Here is a 15,901-nt window from a genome sequence, read left to right as displayed (position 1 = left end):
TGGTCACAGACGATCTGCAATATGTACACAAAATGAAACTTCACGTTTTGTCAGATTTTATTTCATAAATAAAAATGTCAAAACCTCAATATACAAATTACAAACAAAATAATATTTCTTCAATTACTCATGTTCAGTTTACTCGGTCCATCTGGAGAAATGGTTGCAATGTCTTTCTTTTTTTTTTCTGCTGCTCTACCTACCAGTAATTCCGTTTTGCAAGCGAGTTCGATTCAGTCTTCCAGCAATATGTCGAGTTCTTCCAACGGCAATCGGACTCGAAGCTCTTTCTCCGTCATCAGATCTACAAACTCTTGCAGATGCTCATGAAACAGCTGCACCGCATCCATGTACAATCCCTGGTGAAACACATCCCTTTCAATGTACAACTGCCTTCATTTATGTTCTGCGGTAAGATAGATGACGCTGTTAAGCTTGTGACATACCTTCACCCAGGGAATATTCTGTAAAGCTTTGTAGAAGAGACCCTTGGCTTTATCCAGCTTACCCTCTGACACCTACAAATGGACACACGGGAACAGCGAGATCATGTCAAATCAATGAGATTCAAATCCCAAAGCGCAAACGTTGATGCTAAACTGCCTCTACAATGAAGCCTCCCTGTTCATGTGGCTAATCCATGCCTTTTGAATGATTCTCCATCTCACCAGGTAGTGAATGTACATCCTCCAAAGTAAAGGACAATGGGCGCCCATCTCGGATCCTATGGCGTTTTCAAACAGCCCGCCGATACGGTTGCTGAGACCGGTCTCCGGCAGGACACTCAAGGTGGCGCTTTTGTCGCAGGATCTATTTGATATGAAATGTGTAAACAATGCACTATTCATAATCATGTTTCATAATCAGTTGGATTCCAGAATCCATTTTTGGAAACTAATAACCAGCTTGCTTGTGTTCTTTGTTTTTTTTTCTACTTCTTCCCACTCCTACCTACCTCTGTGCTGCTTCCACCAGCTGCTTTCTTTGCTGTTCAGCAACAATAGCAAAGAACCGCGGCACGACACTACCGTTGTCCCTCGTTACAGCGTGAAAAAAGCGACGAGCCCGGCCGGCACTATGGTAACGGTTCTCCACCTGAAACAGGACCCAGGATGGACAATTAGGATGTCAATTAGGATGTTAGAATTGCAAACGTTATTTTACCTGCACGTATATGCTCCAGAGAGCGGCGCTGCTCGGCCAGCTCGAAAGGGCAGAGGTGAGTGTGTCTCTCAGCGTCGCCAGTGGAAAGACACTAACGCTCATGTGGTACTTGAGCAAAGAGGCCTGCTGCAGCGCCACCATTTGGCACTCGCAAGCTAACGTGTCGAGCAACGGGTCGCTGCCAGAGCGGGGAGCATCGGCGTTCCGGTCAGACGTCAGCGTACGGTGCAGCTCGTCCATCTGCTCTCGGGCCTGGCTGTAGACTGCGTTTGCCGCTTTGATGCCCATCGTGAGGTACTGGAACAGAGCGTAGCAGCCGAGAAGCCCTCTCAACCTCAGCTTCTCTTCTTGGAGAAGAGCTGCTCGTGGGATAATAACACATCAGTACATTACAATTTGCATATTTTGACTGGTATTTGACGACAGCATCTAAAGCTGAACACGCTAGAACGAGTCACAAGAAGCTCTTTTGTCGATTGCTTGATTGATATCGTCTGGAATTATCTGAGGGCGCTTACTTTTTTGGTTGGCCTGAAATGTGGACAAAGCGGTCGTCAGCGCCTGTTCATAAGACCTCCTGGCCTTCAGGATGGCAACCGGAGAGACGGGCTGCGACGACGAGGAAGGCGTTAAGGCCTTCCCCTCGGCAAGTCTGGTGAGCACGCATACGGCCGGAGGTGCACCTCCGTGGTTGGGCACCCCTCCCGGACTACTTGCTCCATCCTCCACCTCCAGCTGAGCCCACAGTAGACACAGCTCACAGAGGGAGGGGTTACACAGCCCTTTGCCCCCGCCCAATGCCGTGGTGGCGGAAAACACTTTGCGAGCCTCTTCCAAGTTACCGAGCATCCACTCCAAGTGGGCGAACTCTCGCCACATTGGCAAAGATGAGCGGTTGTCGGCTTCTTTGAGCAGCGATTTGGCCATCCGCTTGCTGATTTTGCTCTGAGAGCGGAGACGTTTTTTGTTGCCCTGAATGCAACGAAACACCTGAAACAAACAGAGAGCTCAGAAACCATTTCAAAAGGTTGACAAAATAAAATAAAATAGAAAAAAAGGTCCTACCTTTAGTTTCTCATACTGCATCCGGCTGAGTGAAAGAACAGCTCGTTGTTCAGACGGAAGAACAGGTTGGAGCATATTCAACATGAAGTTGACAAACTTCTCGCCCTGCTTTCCAAGCCCTACCCATTTCCTGGTTCCCTGGAGGGTGGTCATGTGACCCACAGGGTTCACCCCAAGGCTCGATAAGTTATGGGACGTCAGAGGTCGTCGGGAGTCACTACCTAAAATGAGTTCCACCGGGTTAGATTGATTTGTCCCTCAACACTGAAGTTGCAATACACATTGAAATTCACCCTGAGTGAGCAGAGAAAGGTCCTCCAACAGCAGGCCAGTCTGCCACCTGCCAGCAGACAGCACAGTGTCCACAGGCAGCCCCAGAAACGACAGAAAATTCAGGAGGAGGCGAAGCTGAAGCTCTGGCGAAGACAGGCAAATTAGGGAAGGCCCGATGTCGTCGAACAGCACCTTCGGATAGCGAAAAGACGCGCAATGAGATCCAACAAAGTGACGAGCCACGGGAATTCCACCTTACCTGTCTCTCCGGGTCGTCACAGTCGTCTTCTGATTGGCCCTTGGCTTTGTCAGGTCTCCAAGGCAACCAATGCGCAGCTTCACGAGATGACTCCACATCCAGCCACACCGTCCATCGTGGCTGGCTGCGGTCCTTCACCTCGTCCTCTTCCTCCTCCTCTTCCTCCTCCTCTTCCTCTGTGGAGAAACAGACACAGTGGGTGTCCTGCTAGCTAGCGCATGGCATCAAATGTGTTGTATTTACCTGCACAGGGCTGGAGCCATCCTCCTCGCTCCTGTTGGACCATCCACGCTTTCCAACCTCTGGCATCAAACTCTCCGACTCTTGCCTCCCCGCTATCCCAGAACGGCTCAAAGAAGTCAGCCTGCACATAGCGACACAAGGGCTGCTTCTGACATGCGCAATATGCGCGGGGCGCAAGGGGGCAGAATGGCTGGCGGGGGGCAACAAGATGACTCAGCTTGTCATCAATGTTGCTAACTTGAATTTAGCACACTAGCTCAAAAGTAAACCATAGCTCAAAAATAGCAAGCAACCCTATGAAAAATAAAATATATATATATATATGCCACAGCCTCAGTGTTGGTGCAAGACCACAAGGACATTTAAAATTTGGATCGGACTGCACGAGGAAGGCATTTGCGTGACTTGCGTTACCTGTTGCTTGGTGGGCAGTTGTCGTACGCTGTCAGGCTTGAAGAAGGTAAAGTCCATCATGGCTTGAAAGAGAGACAGTGCCTTCTCTGCGTGACCGGACTGACGGAGGAAATGACACTGCTTGATGAAGATATCTGAAGAACGGCACAGAGACAGACAATGTTTCAAATTCACACCTAAATGACATGTAAAGTCTACCACTAAATTCAAGGAGAGCTACAGGCTGAGGCTACATCATGAATGTAAAGAGAATCTAACGTTGCGGGTTGCTCCTATGGCCTTACCCAGCATATCCTCTTCAATCCCCGGCAAGGCTGGGTGGGACACCATGCTGCCATCGCGGACAGCGCTGAGCGTGCTGAGACACTTCCCGTAAGCAGAGTTCACCTTTGACACACTGAAGCTGCTGAAGTAGCTCTGGGTGAACAGCAGATACTCCCTCCATAAAGGGCCACTATTTGGGTGGAGAAAGACCTTGGAGAAAAGATCAAAACAAGAGTCAGCCTCATTGCTTGATACGGTACGTTCTCGGGTGAAGTTACCAGTTTCTTCCATTCTTTAGCCAGAGCCGCCGGTTCCCAAAGCTCTTGGCAGATCCGGAGTCTTTCCCGCTGCAAAGCCACACAGCTGGGGTTGGTGGCCACAGCACGCTCCGCAATGCTCAGCTTTTTCTCCAGCACGGCTTTGTACGAAGACTTGCCGCGGCGCTCCGCTAACTCTTTGCCCTGTTGCTCTTCCTCACCTCCAAATACGGTTGCACCCAACTCATCCTAAAGGCAAGATAAGCTTGATACATGACAAGTCATTCAAGAGCGCGTGCAAAGTTGCGAGCACGACGACCGCAGCAAAAGAGTCTTCCTACCTGATATCGAATGAATTTTAGCCAGAGCTGAGTGTCCTCTGGTTGCTCTCTCAGTTTGCGGTTGAATTCTTCAGTCTGGCCGGTCAAAAGCACAGCTTCTTGTCCTGTCTCCAGGTTTTGCCTTTCGGGGTGATCGGCCTCATCCTGCTTTCCCTTGCCCTGCAGCCAGAGGGCAGTGGTGGAGTCGTACACGCCAAGTGGATTCACTGAGGAACTTTGTGCTCTGCCACCTGGAGCCACACAGGAAAACCAGGATGTGAGATGTTTAAATTACCCGGACAGGTGGGTCCATCATGTTCCTGACCGAAATTGTACTACCTTGGGATGCCTCTCCTTTTTGCTCCCCCTCAATGTCTTCCAGTGGAAGAAAGGGGTTGGAGTGGGTGACACGATTGCTTTCACAAACTCGCGGTAATGTCGGGAGAGGCTGCTCGGACTTGAGCAACTGACGACAGGCTGTGGAAAAGTATCTGTCAGCGCCTTTCTTCTTGTCCCCCCGTTTATGTTTCTTATTCACGTCCTCCCAGTGGACTTCTTGTTTGAGAGGATCCAGACCCAGTGATGAGATGCCTTTCCTCTTATACCTGCAAGTACCATGAACACACTTGAGCGTGATCACATTTGAGCCTTGTTCAGACAAACAGCCCTAGTTGTGCTTTGATATTAGGAAAACAAATGTTCCAGCCGTACCATTGGAACGGCAAAATGTTTTGTGTTACCTTGCGACATCTCCTCTGTATAGAGACTTGTATGTCCAGTTGGAAGCATCAGCTTTAGAGTCGACGCAGAACGGCTGTGCAGCGGGCGACGGAAGATCATCCAACCAGGAGAAAGAAGTTGCGACTGGAGCAGCCTGTTGTCTGTAAGACGGCAGGCAGGCACGCGTCAACCATAAACAAAGACATAAGAAATCACTTAGTGTGGTTGACTGAAATCAAAACTAGAATTTAATGGAAGCGCACTAGGTGGTGTGTGTACCTGTTTGTTTGTTTTCGCTTGAGATCACTTGGGAAAATTGGTTCAGAGTCTGATCCACTGCTTTGTGTTGATCGTCGAATCTTTTCTTTGTGCTTTTTCTTTTTTTCTCCATGCTTTTTTTTCTTCTTCCTTGTTGGTACATTCTCCTCATTTGTTCTGTCTGAACTGAATATAAAGCAACAACACGTTACAAAATTCAGCACCACGTACACGTACATTATTATTTACAGTTCACTTTACTTGCTCCAAAATGTTACCTTGAGTCTTGGAGCACGCCCTCACTTTTGATCTCTAAAAAGCGATTATGCAGGGACAGGGCATCGCTGGTCTGAAAACTCTGATTATTCAACCACTTCAATTCTAAATGAGAACACAAAAAAAAGTGTCACTTAGTTCAGTGAACAAACAGATAAGGGTCATCGCTGTGCTTACATGTAATGCTACATGTAATGCATTATCACTCATATTGTTTTCTGATATCCAGCAGTCAGCAAATTACAGGCCTGCACCACCAGACTCACCAACAGCTTCATACTCCATCCAGGCTGTTCGGATCCTCAACTCTCTCCCCCCTCCTGCGTAAAACGTCCTGTACTTTTGCGCTATGTTCTGACTGACTGCCTGCTGTATGCACACTTGCTCCATTTTTGCTCCTCTTATTTATGATATTTTTTTTGTTATTATTTATTCATTGTTTGTGCCTTCTTGTTTTTACTTTTAGTGTTGTTTACTTGTATGTATATTTTGTACTGTGTCTTGTCACCGTGGGATAGTGGGATACGTAATTTCGATCTCTTTGTATGTCTTGACATGTGAAGAAATTGACAATAAAGCAGACTTTGACATCCTAGTAGCATTAGCATTCGGTTCAATTCAAACACACCAGCGGCCAACAGAATTGTTTCACCGGACATGACCAGCGTTGCGAAAACTAATGTTCGCTGTCCCACTTAGTATATATTCTTGGAATGTAACAACTCCAAACACTATATTGTAACTTGTTGAATAATATATCTTTACCATGAGATGGGTCTTCAACCTTGTCAGTGCTCACATCAGCAAAGGCTGGAAACAGAGCCATGTTTTACTGTTTACGCCTGCTGAACATGTAGTCGCGGATTGATGACGTCATGTAAAATGCGACTTGAACAAATACTTTTTTTTTTAACTTTATTGGAACAAAACACAAATTCAACAAATATGAGATTTATTTGTAGAAATCAACACAAATACAACACAAAAAAACTGTTGATCAAGAAATACAAAATAGAAATACAAAGGAGAGGGTGGAAAAAATGAAACGAACAAAACAAAAATAAAAAGAAAGGCAAGTTTTTTATTTTGGAATGGAATTTCTCGTAGTCGAATGAATTTTCTTTTAGGCTTCACAAGCAGAAACATTTCAGCCTCCAAAATTGACAGGTTGTAATAGCTCCAATTCATGCTGCCTGTGACCAAACGTAACCTTTCAGATACTAATACTACATATATTTTTTTATTCTAACAATTACATGTTCAGAGTTTCGAGTCAGACAAGTGGAACCAAGTCACAGTGATACAACGCATTACATGGTTGACTACCAAAGTTCATTGTATTGTGCGTCGCTTTTACATAAAGCTCCCGTCACAAATAGGAAGATGACGCCTTAATGGAAGAAGTTTTTTTGCACAAAGCGCACGTCGAGCATACGATATCCTTGAATGCGCGCACACGTCGGCCTGTCGCGTATAGTGGACAGTTCGTGGTGCTGACGTTGGGGCTATATAGGCTGGGAGACACGCACTTGCATGCGTTTTCGAACATTCAGCTTGACAACGCTCCCTGTGCAACCTTTCTCGTATCTCCGAAAACTGAGCAGTCATTACCCTTACTAGTGCTGCATCTGAGAGAAGACGGAAACATGTCAGACACTGTTGAACAAGTGTAAGTTAGACGCTGAGAAATGTTAAATGATTCACTTGTTATACACTGATTATTTGGTTGGAGTATTCCTCCTCTTCAAAGTGCTCATCCATTTTTTTACACCTCAATTAGAAAGCAAAACACATTGGACAGAAATATCTATATATGTGATAATAATTCCAACCTGAGATTAGTGACGCTGTTCTTGTCTCAGAGCATCTTATTGAAAATGCATCTATAGGGAGAAATTACAGAATGTTGTAAATTGCTTTAATCTTTTTTCTAAACCGTTAACACTCAAAACTATAGTTTTGATCGGTGGTGTAAACTAACTACATTGGGTCAAATATCACAAGAAATCAAAACAGCACAATGTGCATCATCAATGTTGGGCTCGTTTTGGTTTGGTCTATCTTCATCCGATTGTTTTTGTCCAGCTCTGATGGAATGGCCAAACTTGATTTGATGGAGACGTTAGTGAAGGATAACTTCCCCAATTTGAGTCAGCACAACAACTACATGGCCAAGTTTTTAACCATGGAAATGTACAACAAGCTGAGGGCCAAGTGCACCCCCAATGGCTTCACCATCGATGATGTCATTCAGACAGGAGTGGATAATCCAGGTACAATTTGAGTCCCCAAGGTTGAAGCACGCCAGAGGTTTTGCATTGTCGTTGACTTTGACGAATGGAATGTAGGTCACCCGTTTATCATGACGGTGGGCTGCGTGGCTGGAGATGAGGAGTCGTACGAAGTCTTCAAAGACCTGTTGGACCTTGTGATTCAGGAAAGGCACGGAGGTTACAGACCGTCGGACAATCACAAGACCGATCTGGACCCGGAACACCTGAAGGTTGGACTCGCTGCATTTTATTGACCAATGAATGATTTTAGGTTGAAATATTTTCTCTGCCTTCCTTTAGGGGGGCGATGACCTCGATTCCAACTACGTTCTGAGCAGCCGCGTGCGAACGGGCCGAAGCATCCGAGGTTATTGTCTGCCGCCACACTGTAGCCGGGGAGAGAGACGGGCTGTGGAGAGGATCTCAGTTGAAGGTAATGAATGAACAGATGACGTCAAGCTCGAAACATTTTCATATTTTCAATGTCATTTTTCAACATTATGGATGATGTGCCTTACTTTCAGTTCTGTATAAAATGGGGATGGAAACATTAGGCTCGGCTGAGTGTTTTTGATCTTCTTGGCAGCTCTGGATTCCCTAACTGGAGAATTTCAAGGGAAATACTATGCCTTGAAGAACATGACTGAGGAGGAGCAGCAGCAGCTGATTGATGACCACATGCTGTTTGACAAGCCAGTGTCCCCTCTGCTGCTGGCCTCAGGGATGGCTCGCGACTGGCCTGACGGCAGAGGCATCTGGTGAGGAGCTTCATTAAGATCTATCTGCGTGAAACTTGAAAGCCCACTTGGTCCTCATACTTTTTCTTTTCCTCGAAAGGCACAATAACGACAAGACGTTCCTGGTTTGGGTGAACGAAGAGGATCATCTACGAGTGATCTCCATGCAGAAAGGCGGCAACATGAAGGAAGTGTTCACTCGTTTCTGCACCGGACTCAAAGAGGTTTGTTTGTGATCATGATCAGGGTTTTGATGGATTTGCTAGTGAACAAAGAACAAGCTCAAAAGCTGTATGATGACTTAATTGCTGTGGTGTTTTTTTTTGTTTTTTTTTTAAAGATGGAGTCCTTGATCAAAGAAAAAGGGGAGGAATACATGTGGAATGAGCACCTGGGCTACATTCTGACCTGCCCGTCCAATCTGGGCACTGGTCTGCGTGCCGGTGTACACGTAAAAATTCCAAACTTGGGCCAACACCCTGATTTTGAGGAAATTCTTCGGCGGCTGAGGCTCCAGAAACGCGGAACTGGTATGTGTGGGGTTTTTTTCTCAATCTTTTGTGAAAATGCTAGAAACACCACAAAGCACTTGAACTAAGACACTTGTCAAAACAGGCGGCGTGGACACCGGTGCCGTGGATGGCGTCTTTGACATCTCTAATGCTGACAGACTGGGCTTCTCTGAGGTGGAGCTGGTCCAGATGGTGATTGACGGGGTCAAGGTGCTGGTAGAGATGGAGAAGAGACTGGAGATACAAGAGCCCATTGAAAATCTCATGCCCAGTGTCAAGAGGTAAAAGCAAACAAAAAGTGTCTTCAGTTCTGGACTCACACACCTGTCTTTCTGTTCAGTTTCTCCAAAGATCCAGAGGATAAGCCTCAGCCTGAGCGGAAGAGGCTTTCAGCTGAGGAGGAGTTCCCGGAGCTCAGTCGGCACAACAACTACATGGCCAAACACTTAACCCTGGAAATGTACCAAAAACTGAGGGAGCGAACTACATCCAACGACTACACCATAGACGATGTCATCCAGACCGGCGTGGACAATATCGGTCGGTAGCACTCCTAACGTCGTCTCCTTCCTGGATTCGTGAAAAGAGGTTAAGGTTGTTGCCCAATGACACCACAACCTGCAGGTGATCCTTTTGTCATGACTGTGGGCTGTGTGGCTGGAGACGAGGAGTCGTACGAGCTCTACAAAGACTTGCTGGACCTGGTGATTCAGGAAAAACATGGATACAAACCAACTCAAAAGCACAAGACTGAACTCATCCCAGAGAAATTAAAGGTAAAGGCCTTGATGAGATGCACGTTCGGTACTGATCACCTTCTCAATGACTTGTTGTAGGGAGGTGAGGACCTGGACCCCAACTACGTTCTGAGCTCCCGTATCCGCACCGGTCGCAGCATCCGTGGCTTCTGCCTGCTACCCAATTGCAGCCGAGGAGAGAGACGTGCTGTGGAGAAGCTCTCTTCTCAAGGTAATGACAGAGCTTCGTAAAATCCCATCCACACATCGGCGTGGAAACCTGTCAAATAATTCTCTGGCCCACTTGCAGTTCTGGAGTCACTGACTGGAGACCTTCAGGGGAAATACTACCCTTTAAAGGACATGATGGAGGCTGAACAACAGCAGATGATCTACGACCACTTCTTGTTTGAAAAGCCCACGTCTCCTCTGCTCCTGGCCGCCGGGATGGCTCGTGATTGGCCTGAAGGCAGAGGCATCTGGTGATGATACATTTGATTGATTTGGAATCGTTGGTACCATTTGGAAAGAATGTGTCTACATTGATGTGATATTTGCATTTGAAGGTATAACGAATTCAAGACATTCCTGGTGTGGGTGAACGAGAAGGACCATCTGAGGGTGATCTCCATGCAAAAAGGCGGCAACATGAAGGAAGTGTTCACCCGCTTCTGTCTTGGACTTGCAGAGGTTTCTAGTTGATTGAGATATGAAATATTTCAGCACATTCAAGCGACTTGATATTTGATGGATGTGACCTGATGGTGTTTAGATGGAATCCTTGTTCAAGAAGAAAGGCTATGTGTTCATGTGGAATGAGCACCACGGCTACATCACCACTTGTCCGTCCAACTTGGGAACTGGTCTGCGTGCCAGCGTTCACGTGAAGCTGCCGAACCTGAGCAAGCACCCAGATTTTGATGAGGTTCTGAAGAGAATGAGGCTGCAGAAACGTGGAACAGGTCAATTGCACCACCTGTTGTGTATTTGATTTCAAAGACGCTAGCTAAGTTCACCAAATCTCATTTGTTCACCAGGTGGCGGGGACTCGGCTGTTGTGGACGGAGTCTTTGACATCTCCAACAAGGACAGACTGGGTTACTCCGAGGTGAAACTCGTCCAGATGGTGGTGGACGGGATCAGGGTGCTGGTCGAAATGGAAAAGAGGCTGGCAATGGACGAGCACATCGATGATCTCATGCCTAGCGGCGTCCAGCTGAAGGGACTGACGGCGACGGACGAGTTTCCTGATCTCAGTAAGCACAACAACCACATGGCCAAAATACTAACTTTGGAGATGTATAAGAAGCTGAAGGATCGTACAACGCCCAATGGCTTCACCATTGATGATGTCATCCAGACAGGCGTTGATAATCCAGGTACAGTAACTCGCCCTGGCAACTGGCAGCCATTTTGGAGTTGTTTGCCTAAGTTGACGTATCTGACTGCAGGCCATCCCTTCATCATGACCGTTGGGTGTGTGGCTGGAGATGAGGAGTCATATGAGGTCTTCAGAGACCTGCTGGATCTCGTGATTGAAGACAGACATCGAGGTTTCAAAGCCAAAGACAATCACAAGACTGATCTCAACCCAGACAATCTGAAGGTCTAGCACGTTTTCACCTTGACATTTGGCGCTAGCATTTGGACCGCAGACAAAACAAACGTCTTGTGTGATGCTTCAGGGAGGTGATGATTTGGACCCAGAGTACGTTCTGAGCGCCCGAGTACGAACCGGCCGTAGCATCCGTGGCTTCTGCTTGCCGCCGCTGTGTAGCCGTGGAGAGAGGCGTGCTATTGAGAAGCTTTCTGTCGAAGGTAAACAACAGAGCGACCAGAAGCAACCAGAATCGGACATTAATAGTGACTTTTCTTCCAAACACAGCGCTGGACTCTCTGAGTGGCGACCTTCAGGGAAAATACTACGCCTTGAAGAACATGACTGAGGAGGAGCAGCAGCAGCTCATCAATGACCACTTGCTGTTTGACAAGCCAGTGTCCCCTCTCCTGCTGGCCTCAGGGATGGCCCGTGACTGGCCTGACGGCAGAGGCATCTGGTAAGATGCAGCAGCGTCTGAAGCATCTGAGGGGGGGGGGGGAGCGCATTTGAGCTGAGAATATTTTTCCTTTCAAGGCACAATGACAGCAAGACATTCTTGGTGTGGGTGAACGAGGAGGACCATTTGCGAGTCATCTCCATGCAGAAAGACAGCAACTTGAAGGAAGTGTTCACTCGCTTCTGCAGCGGACTCAAAGAGGTTTTTAGACATTCAGGAGTCAAACGTTTCAAGCATTTCTGCTTCTTCTCATCACCTGTTTTTACCATCCGTTTTAAGATCGAGTCGTCCATCAAGCAGAAAGGTGAAGCATTTATGCGGAACGAGCACCTTGGCTACATCCTGACGTGCCCGTCCAACCTGGGCACTGGTCTTCGTGCTGGCGTACATGTGAAGCTACCAAACATGAGCAAGCATCCTGAGTTTGAGGAGGTTCTTCGAAGGTTGAGACTCCAGAAACGTGGAACTGGTACGTGCAGTAACCTTCTGGTCAAATTTGATGTTTGGAGCACCAATTTGATGTTGAATACTTCACTTGTGTTCATCAGGTGGTGTGGATACAGATGCTGTGGATGGGGTCTTTGACATCTCCAATGCAGACAGGCTGGGTTTCTCTGAAGTGCAGCTGGTCCAGATAGTGGTCGATGGCATCAAGCTGCTTGTGGAAATGGAGAAGAGGCTAGAGAAGGAGGAGCCCATCGATGACCTAATGCCAGCTGACCTACAGATGACTGTCTATTCTTCAAAGGATGAGTTCCCAGATCTCAGTCAGCACAACAACCACATTGCCAAGTTCTTAACCCTTGAAATGTACAAGACGCTGAGGCAACGTTGCACCCCCAATGGCTTCACCATCGATGATGTTATTCAGACAGGCGTGGATAATCCAGGTAGACCAGACAATTCATCTTTCGGCCTTTTCTGTCCCTGTGCCGCCACGTCTTCTCTCTGAAATGTGCGTAGGTCACCCCTTTATCAAGACGGTGGGCTGCGTGGCCGGAGATGAGGAGTCATACAATGTCTTCAGAGGCTTGATGGACCTTGTGATTCAAGCCAGACATGGAGGATACAAACCAACAGACATGCATAAGACTGACCTTAATCCCGACCACCTGAGGGTAAAGTAGCATTTCGACTGGATATTGACGTTTCATTTGGATTGCAACAAACCTTCTTAGTCTGTTCTTGCCTTTCCAGGGGGGCAAAGACCTCGACTCCAAATATGTTCTGAGCTGCCGGGTCCGAACGGGCCGCAGCATCCGTGGCTTCTGCCTGCCGCCGCTCTGCAGCCGTGGAGAAAGACGTGCTCTGGAGAAGCTTTTCATTGGAGGTATGAGCCAGTGGAAACTGCCTGCCATTTAGGTACTGCAGTGGACATCAGAGCTAAACCTTCTTTGGTGCTTTTTCTGCAGCTCTCGACACACTAACTGGAGAATTTCAAGGGAAATACTACGCCTTGAAGAGCATGACTGAGGAGCAGCAGCAGCAGCTAATCAATGACCACTTCCTGTTTGACAAGCCAGTGTCTCCCCTGCTGGTTGCCTCCGGGATGGCCCGTGACTGGCCTGACGGCAGAGGCATCTGGTAAGAAAGAGCCTCTTGTCCCAAGTTGGCAAGATTTAGAAGGATAAACCAATGAATGTCTCCTTCAAAAGGCACAACGACGACAAAACATTCCTGGTGTGGGTGAATGAGGAAGACCATCTGCGAGTCATCTCCATGGAGAAGGGTGGCAACATGAAGGACGTGTTCACTCGCTTTTGCACCGGACTCAGAGAGGTTTGCAGATGGTTAACAGAGGGAGGTGGCCGCACGACATCACGATAACCCAACCAACTCGGTCCTATTTAGCTCGAGGCTGTGATCAAGGAGAAAGGTGAGGCATTCATGTGGAATGATCACCTTGGCTACATCTTGACCTGCCCTTCCAACCTGGGCACCGGTCTGCGTGCCGGTGTGCACGTAAAGCTTCCAAACATGAGCAAGCACCCTAAGTTTGAGGAGATTCTCAAGAAGCTGAGGCTCCAAAAACGTGGAACAGGTACATCAAATCTTACGCTGTTTGCTTTCCTGGACGTATGCTGAGTTATTTGTCTTGTCAGGTGGTGTGGACACAGCTGCGGTGGGTGGAGTCTTTGACATCTCAAACGCCGACAGACTGGGCTTCTCTGAGGTGCAGCTTGTCCAAATTGTGATCGATGGCGTTAAGTTGCTGGTGGAGATGGAGAAGAAGCTGGAAAAGGGTGGCTCCATCAACAACCTGATGCCTGGCAAACTTCGGTTGAAGAAGCATTCGCCCGAGAAGGACTTTCCAGATCTCACGATGCACAACAACTACATGGCCAAGTTCTTAACACTGGACCTGTATAAAACACTGAGTGAGCGGAAAACTCCTTATGGCTTCACCATCGACCGGGTCATCCAGACGGGTGTAGATAATCCAGGTACAGTAAGTCGAGTCTTGAGCCCTGCTGTTTGGCGGGGGCCGATTTGGTGACAATATTGCCAATTGCAGGTAACCCGTTCAGTATGAGTATGGGCTGTGTGGCTGGTGATGAGGAGTCCTACGAGGTTTTCAAAGAACTCTTTGACCTTGTCATTGAGGATAAACATGGTTACAAGACAACAGACATGCACAAGAGTGAATTCAACCCAGACAGCCTTGCGGTACACTGCAGTTCTTTTCTAATAGCTTGTCTATGGAAGTGTAGTGTGACAATTTGTGTCTTTTACCTCGAAGGGGGGCGACGACCTCGACCCCAACTATGTTCTGATTTCCCGCGTCCGAGCCAGTCGCAACATTCGCGGCTTCTGCTTGCCGCCACATTGCACTCGTGGAGAGAGACGTCTTCTCAGGCAGCTCTTCACCGAAGGTAATGCTTTTCGGCCGCGCAGTTGAAGGGGTGTCGTAAACGTTGCTTGTTGCGCAGTTCTAGGATCGCTGAGCGGAGACCTGATGGGGAGCTACGTGCCATTGAAGACCCTTTCAGAAGATGAGCAGCAGCAAATGATAGATAAGCACTTGCTGTTTCCCAAACCAGTGTGTCCTCAGCTGGTTGCCTCGGGGATCGCCCGTGACTGGCCTGACGGCAGAGGCGTCTGGTAAGACAAAGCTGCACATTTTCCTCGGAAATGGAACATTCATGACAAATTCATATCTTCTCTTGAAAGGCACAATGAAGCCGATACCTTCTTGGTGTGGGTGAACGAAGAGGAGCATCTCAAAGTGATTTCCGTTGAGAAAGGTGGCAACATGAAGGCAGCGTTTAGTCGCTTCTGCAGAGGAATTCAAGAGGTTGGATCTCCCGACCGAGCTTTCAGACATAACAAGATGTTGACCGTGATCTCATTGTACTGCTCCTTTTTAGTTTGAGTCCAAACTCAAGGAGAAAGAGCTTGGATTCATGTGGAATGACCACTTGGGCTTCATCTCGACCTGCCCATCCAACCTGGGCACTAGCCTCCGTGCCGGTGTGATTGTCAAGCTGCCAAACCTGAACAAGCGCCCTGAGTTCGAAGAAGTTCTTAAGCGGCTGAGGCTTGAGAAACGTGCAACTGGTAAAGTGCCTTCCTTCCTTGCTTGCTTGCTTTGGTCAAAATGATGCTGCTGCTTCCCGTCAGGCCCTAAAATGGTCCTATTTTTTTCCAGGCGGGGCGAACACCGAGGCAGATAATGGAATCTTTGACATCTCCAACACTGACAGAATGGGTTTCACTGAGGTGCAGCTCGTGCAGATGGTAGTTGACGGCGTAAAAGTTCTGGTGGAGATGGAGAAGAGGCTTGAGATGGAAGAAAGTATTGATGACTTGATGCCCATCCAGAAGTAGTAGCACTGACAAGCATTTTTTCTCTCGGGCAAAGCATTCTGTGACATCTGGTGTTGATGTTTTGCTTTCTTTCTTTAGCACAGTTGTGAAACTGTTCAGACAAAACTGAAATAAAGTCATGGCAACAGTCCTGTGTGCACTTTTTTTTCCACACTGCTTTACTGTTTCCATGTCATGTTGCAGAAGACTGCTCACATGTTAGATAATTAGTCGTCAGGTTTTTTTTTTAATTTGTTTTAATAAA

The 15,901-nt window shown here is 47.6% G+C and overlaps 1 protein-coding gene and 1 pseudogene across 1 annotated transcript; one reads left to right on the top strand and one right to left on the bottom strand.

Annotated features, from left to right (window-relative positions):
* Window positions 1-39: 39 nt before the first annotated feature.
* On the bottom strand, window positions 40-6,427 carry nrde2 (NRDE-2, necessary for RNA interference, domain containing). The gene is made up of 19 exons (XM_049741165.1): window positions 6,279-6,427; window positions 5,516-5,618; window positions 5,259-5,423; window positions 5,000-5,140; window positions 4,599-4,864; window positions 4,281-4,510; window positions 3,961-4,188; window positions 3,703-3,892; window positions 3,419-3,552; window positions 3,005-3,125; window positions 2,762-2,937; window positions 2,523-2,694; window positions 2,230-2,450; window positions 1,683-2,154; window positions 1,165-1,523; window positions 956-1,095; window positions 669-810; window positions 447-518; window positions 40-359 (listed from the first exon to the last, which is right to left on the bottom strand). The coding sequence occupies exons 1-19, from the start codon at window positions 6,337-6,339 to the stop codon at window positions 234-236; spliced, it is 3,519 nt and encodes a 1,172-aa protein (XP_049597122.1). The 5' UTR covers window positions 6,340-6,427; the 3' UTR covers window positions 40-233.
* A 298-nt stretch (window positions 6,428-6,725) lies between these two features.
* On the top strand, window positions 6,726-15,784 carry LOC125981228 (creatine kinase, flagellar-like; annotated as a pseudogene).
* The last annotated feature ends 117 nt before the right edge of the window (window positions 15,785-15,901 follow it).

Source organism: Syngnathus scovelli, chromosome 14, assembly GCF_024217435.2.
Source record: "Syngnathus scovelli strain Florida chromosome 14, RoL_Ssco_1.2, whole genome shotgun sequence".
Lineage (NCBI taxonomy): Eukaryota > Metazoa > Chordata > Actinopteri > Syngnathiformes > Syngnathidae > Syngnathus > Syngnathus scovelli.
The sequence above is the reverse complement of the archived record's forward strand: the minus strand, read 5'-3'. Positions and strand labels throughout refer to the sequence as shown.

What these genes read in the sequence shown, in the direction of transcription:
- nrde2 (XM_049741165.1), bottom strand. Translation starts at nt 6,339, where the DNA reads ATGGCTCTGTTTCCAGCCTTTGCTGATGTGAGCACTGACAAGGTTGAA. An exon ending in GGCGTGCTCCAAGACTCAAG is followed by an intron (nt 5,424 to 5,515) that starts GTAACATTTTGG and finishes CTTTATATTCAG; the next exon opens with TTCAGACAGAACAAATGAGG. An exon ending in AAAAGGAGAGGCATCCCAAG is followed by an intron (nt 4,511 to 4,598) that starts GTAGTACAATTT and finishes GTGTGGCTCCAG; the next exon opens with GTGGCAGAGCACAAAGTTCC.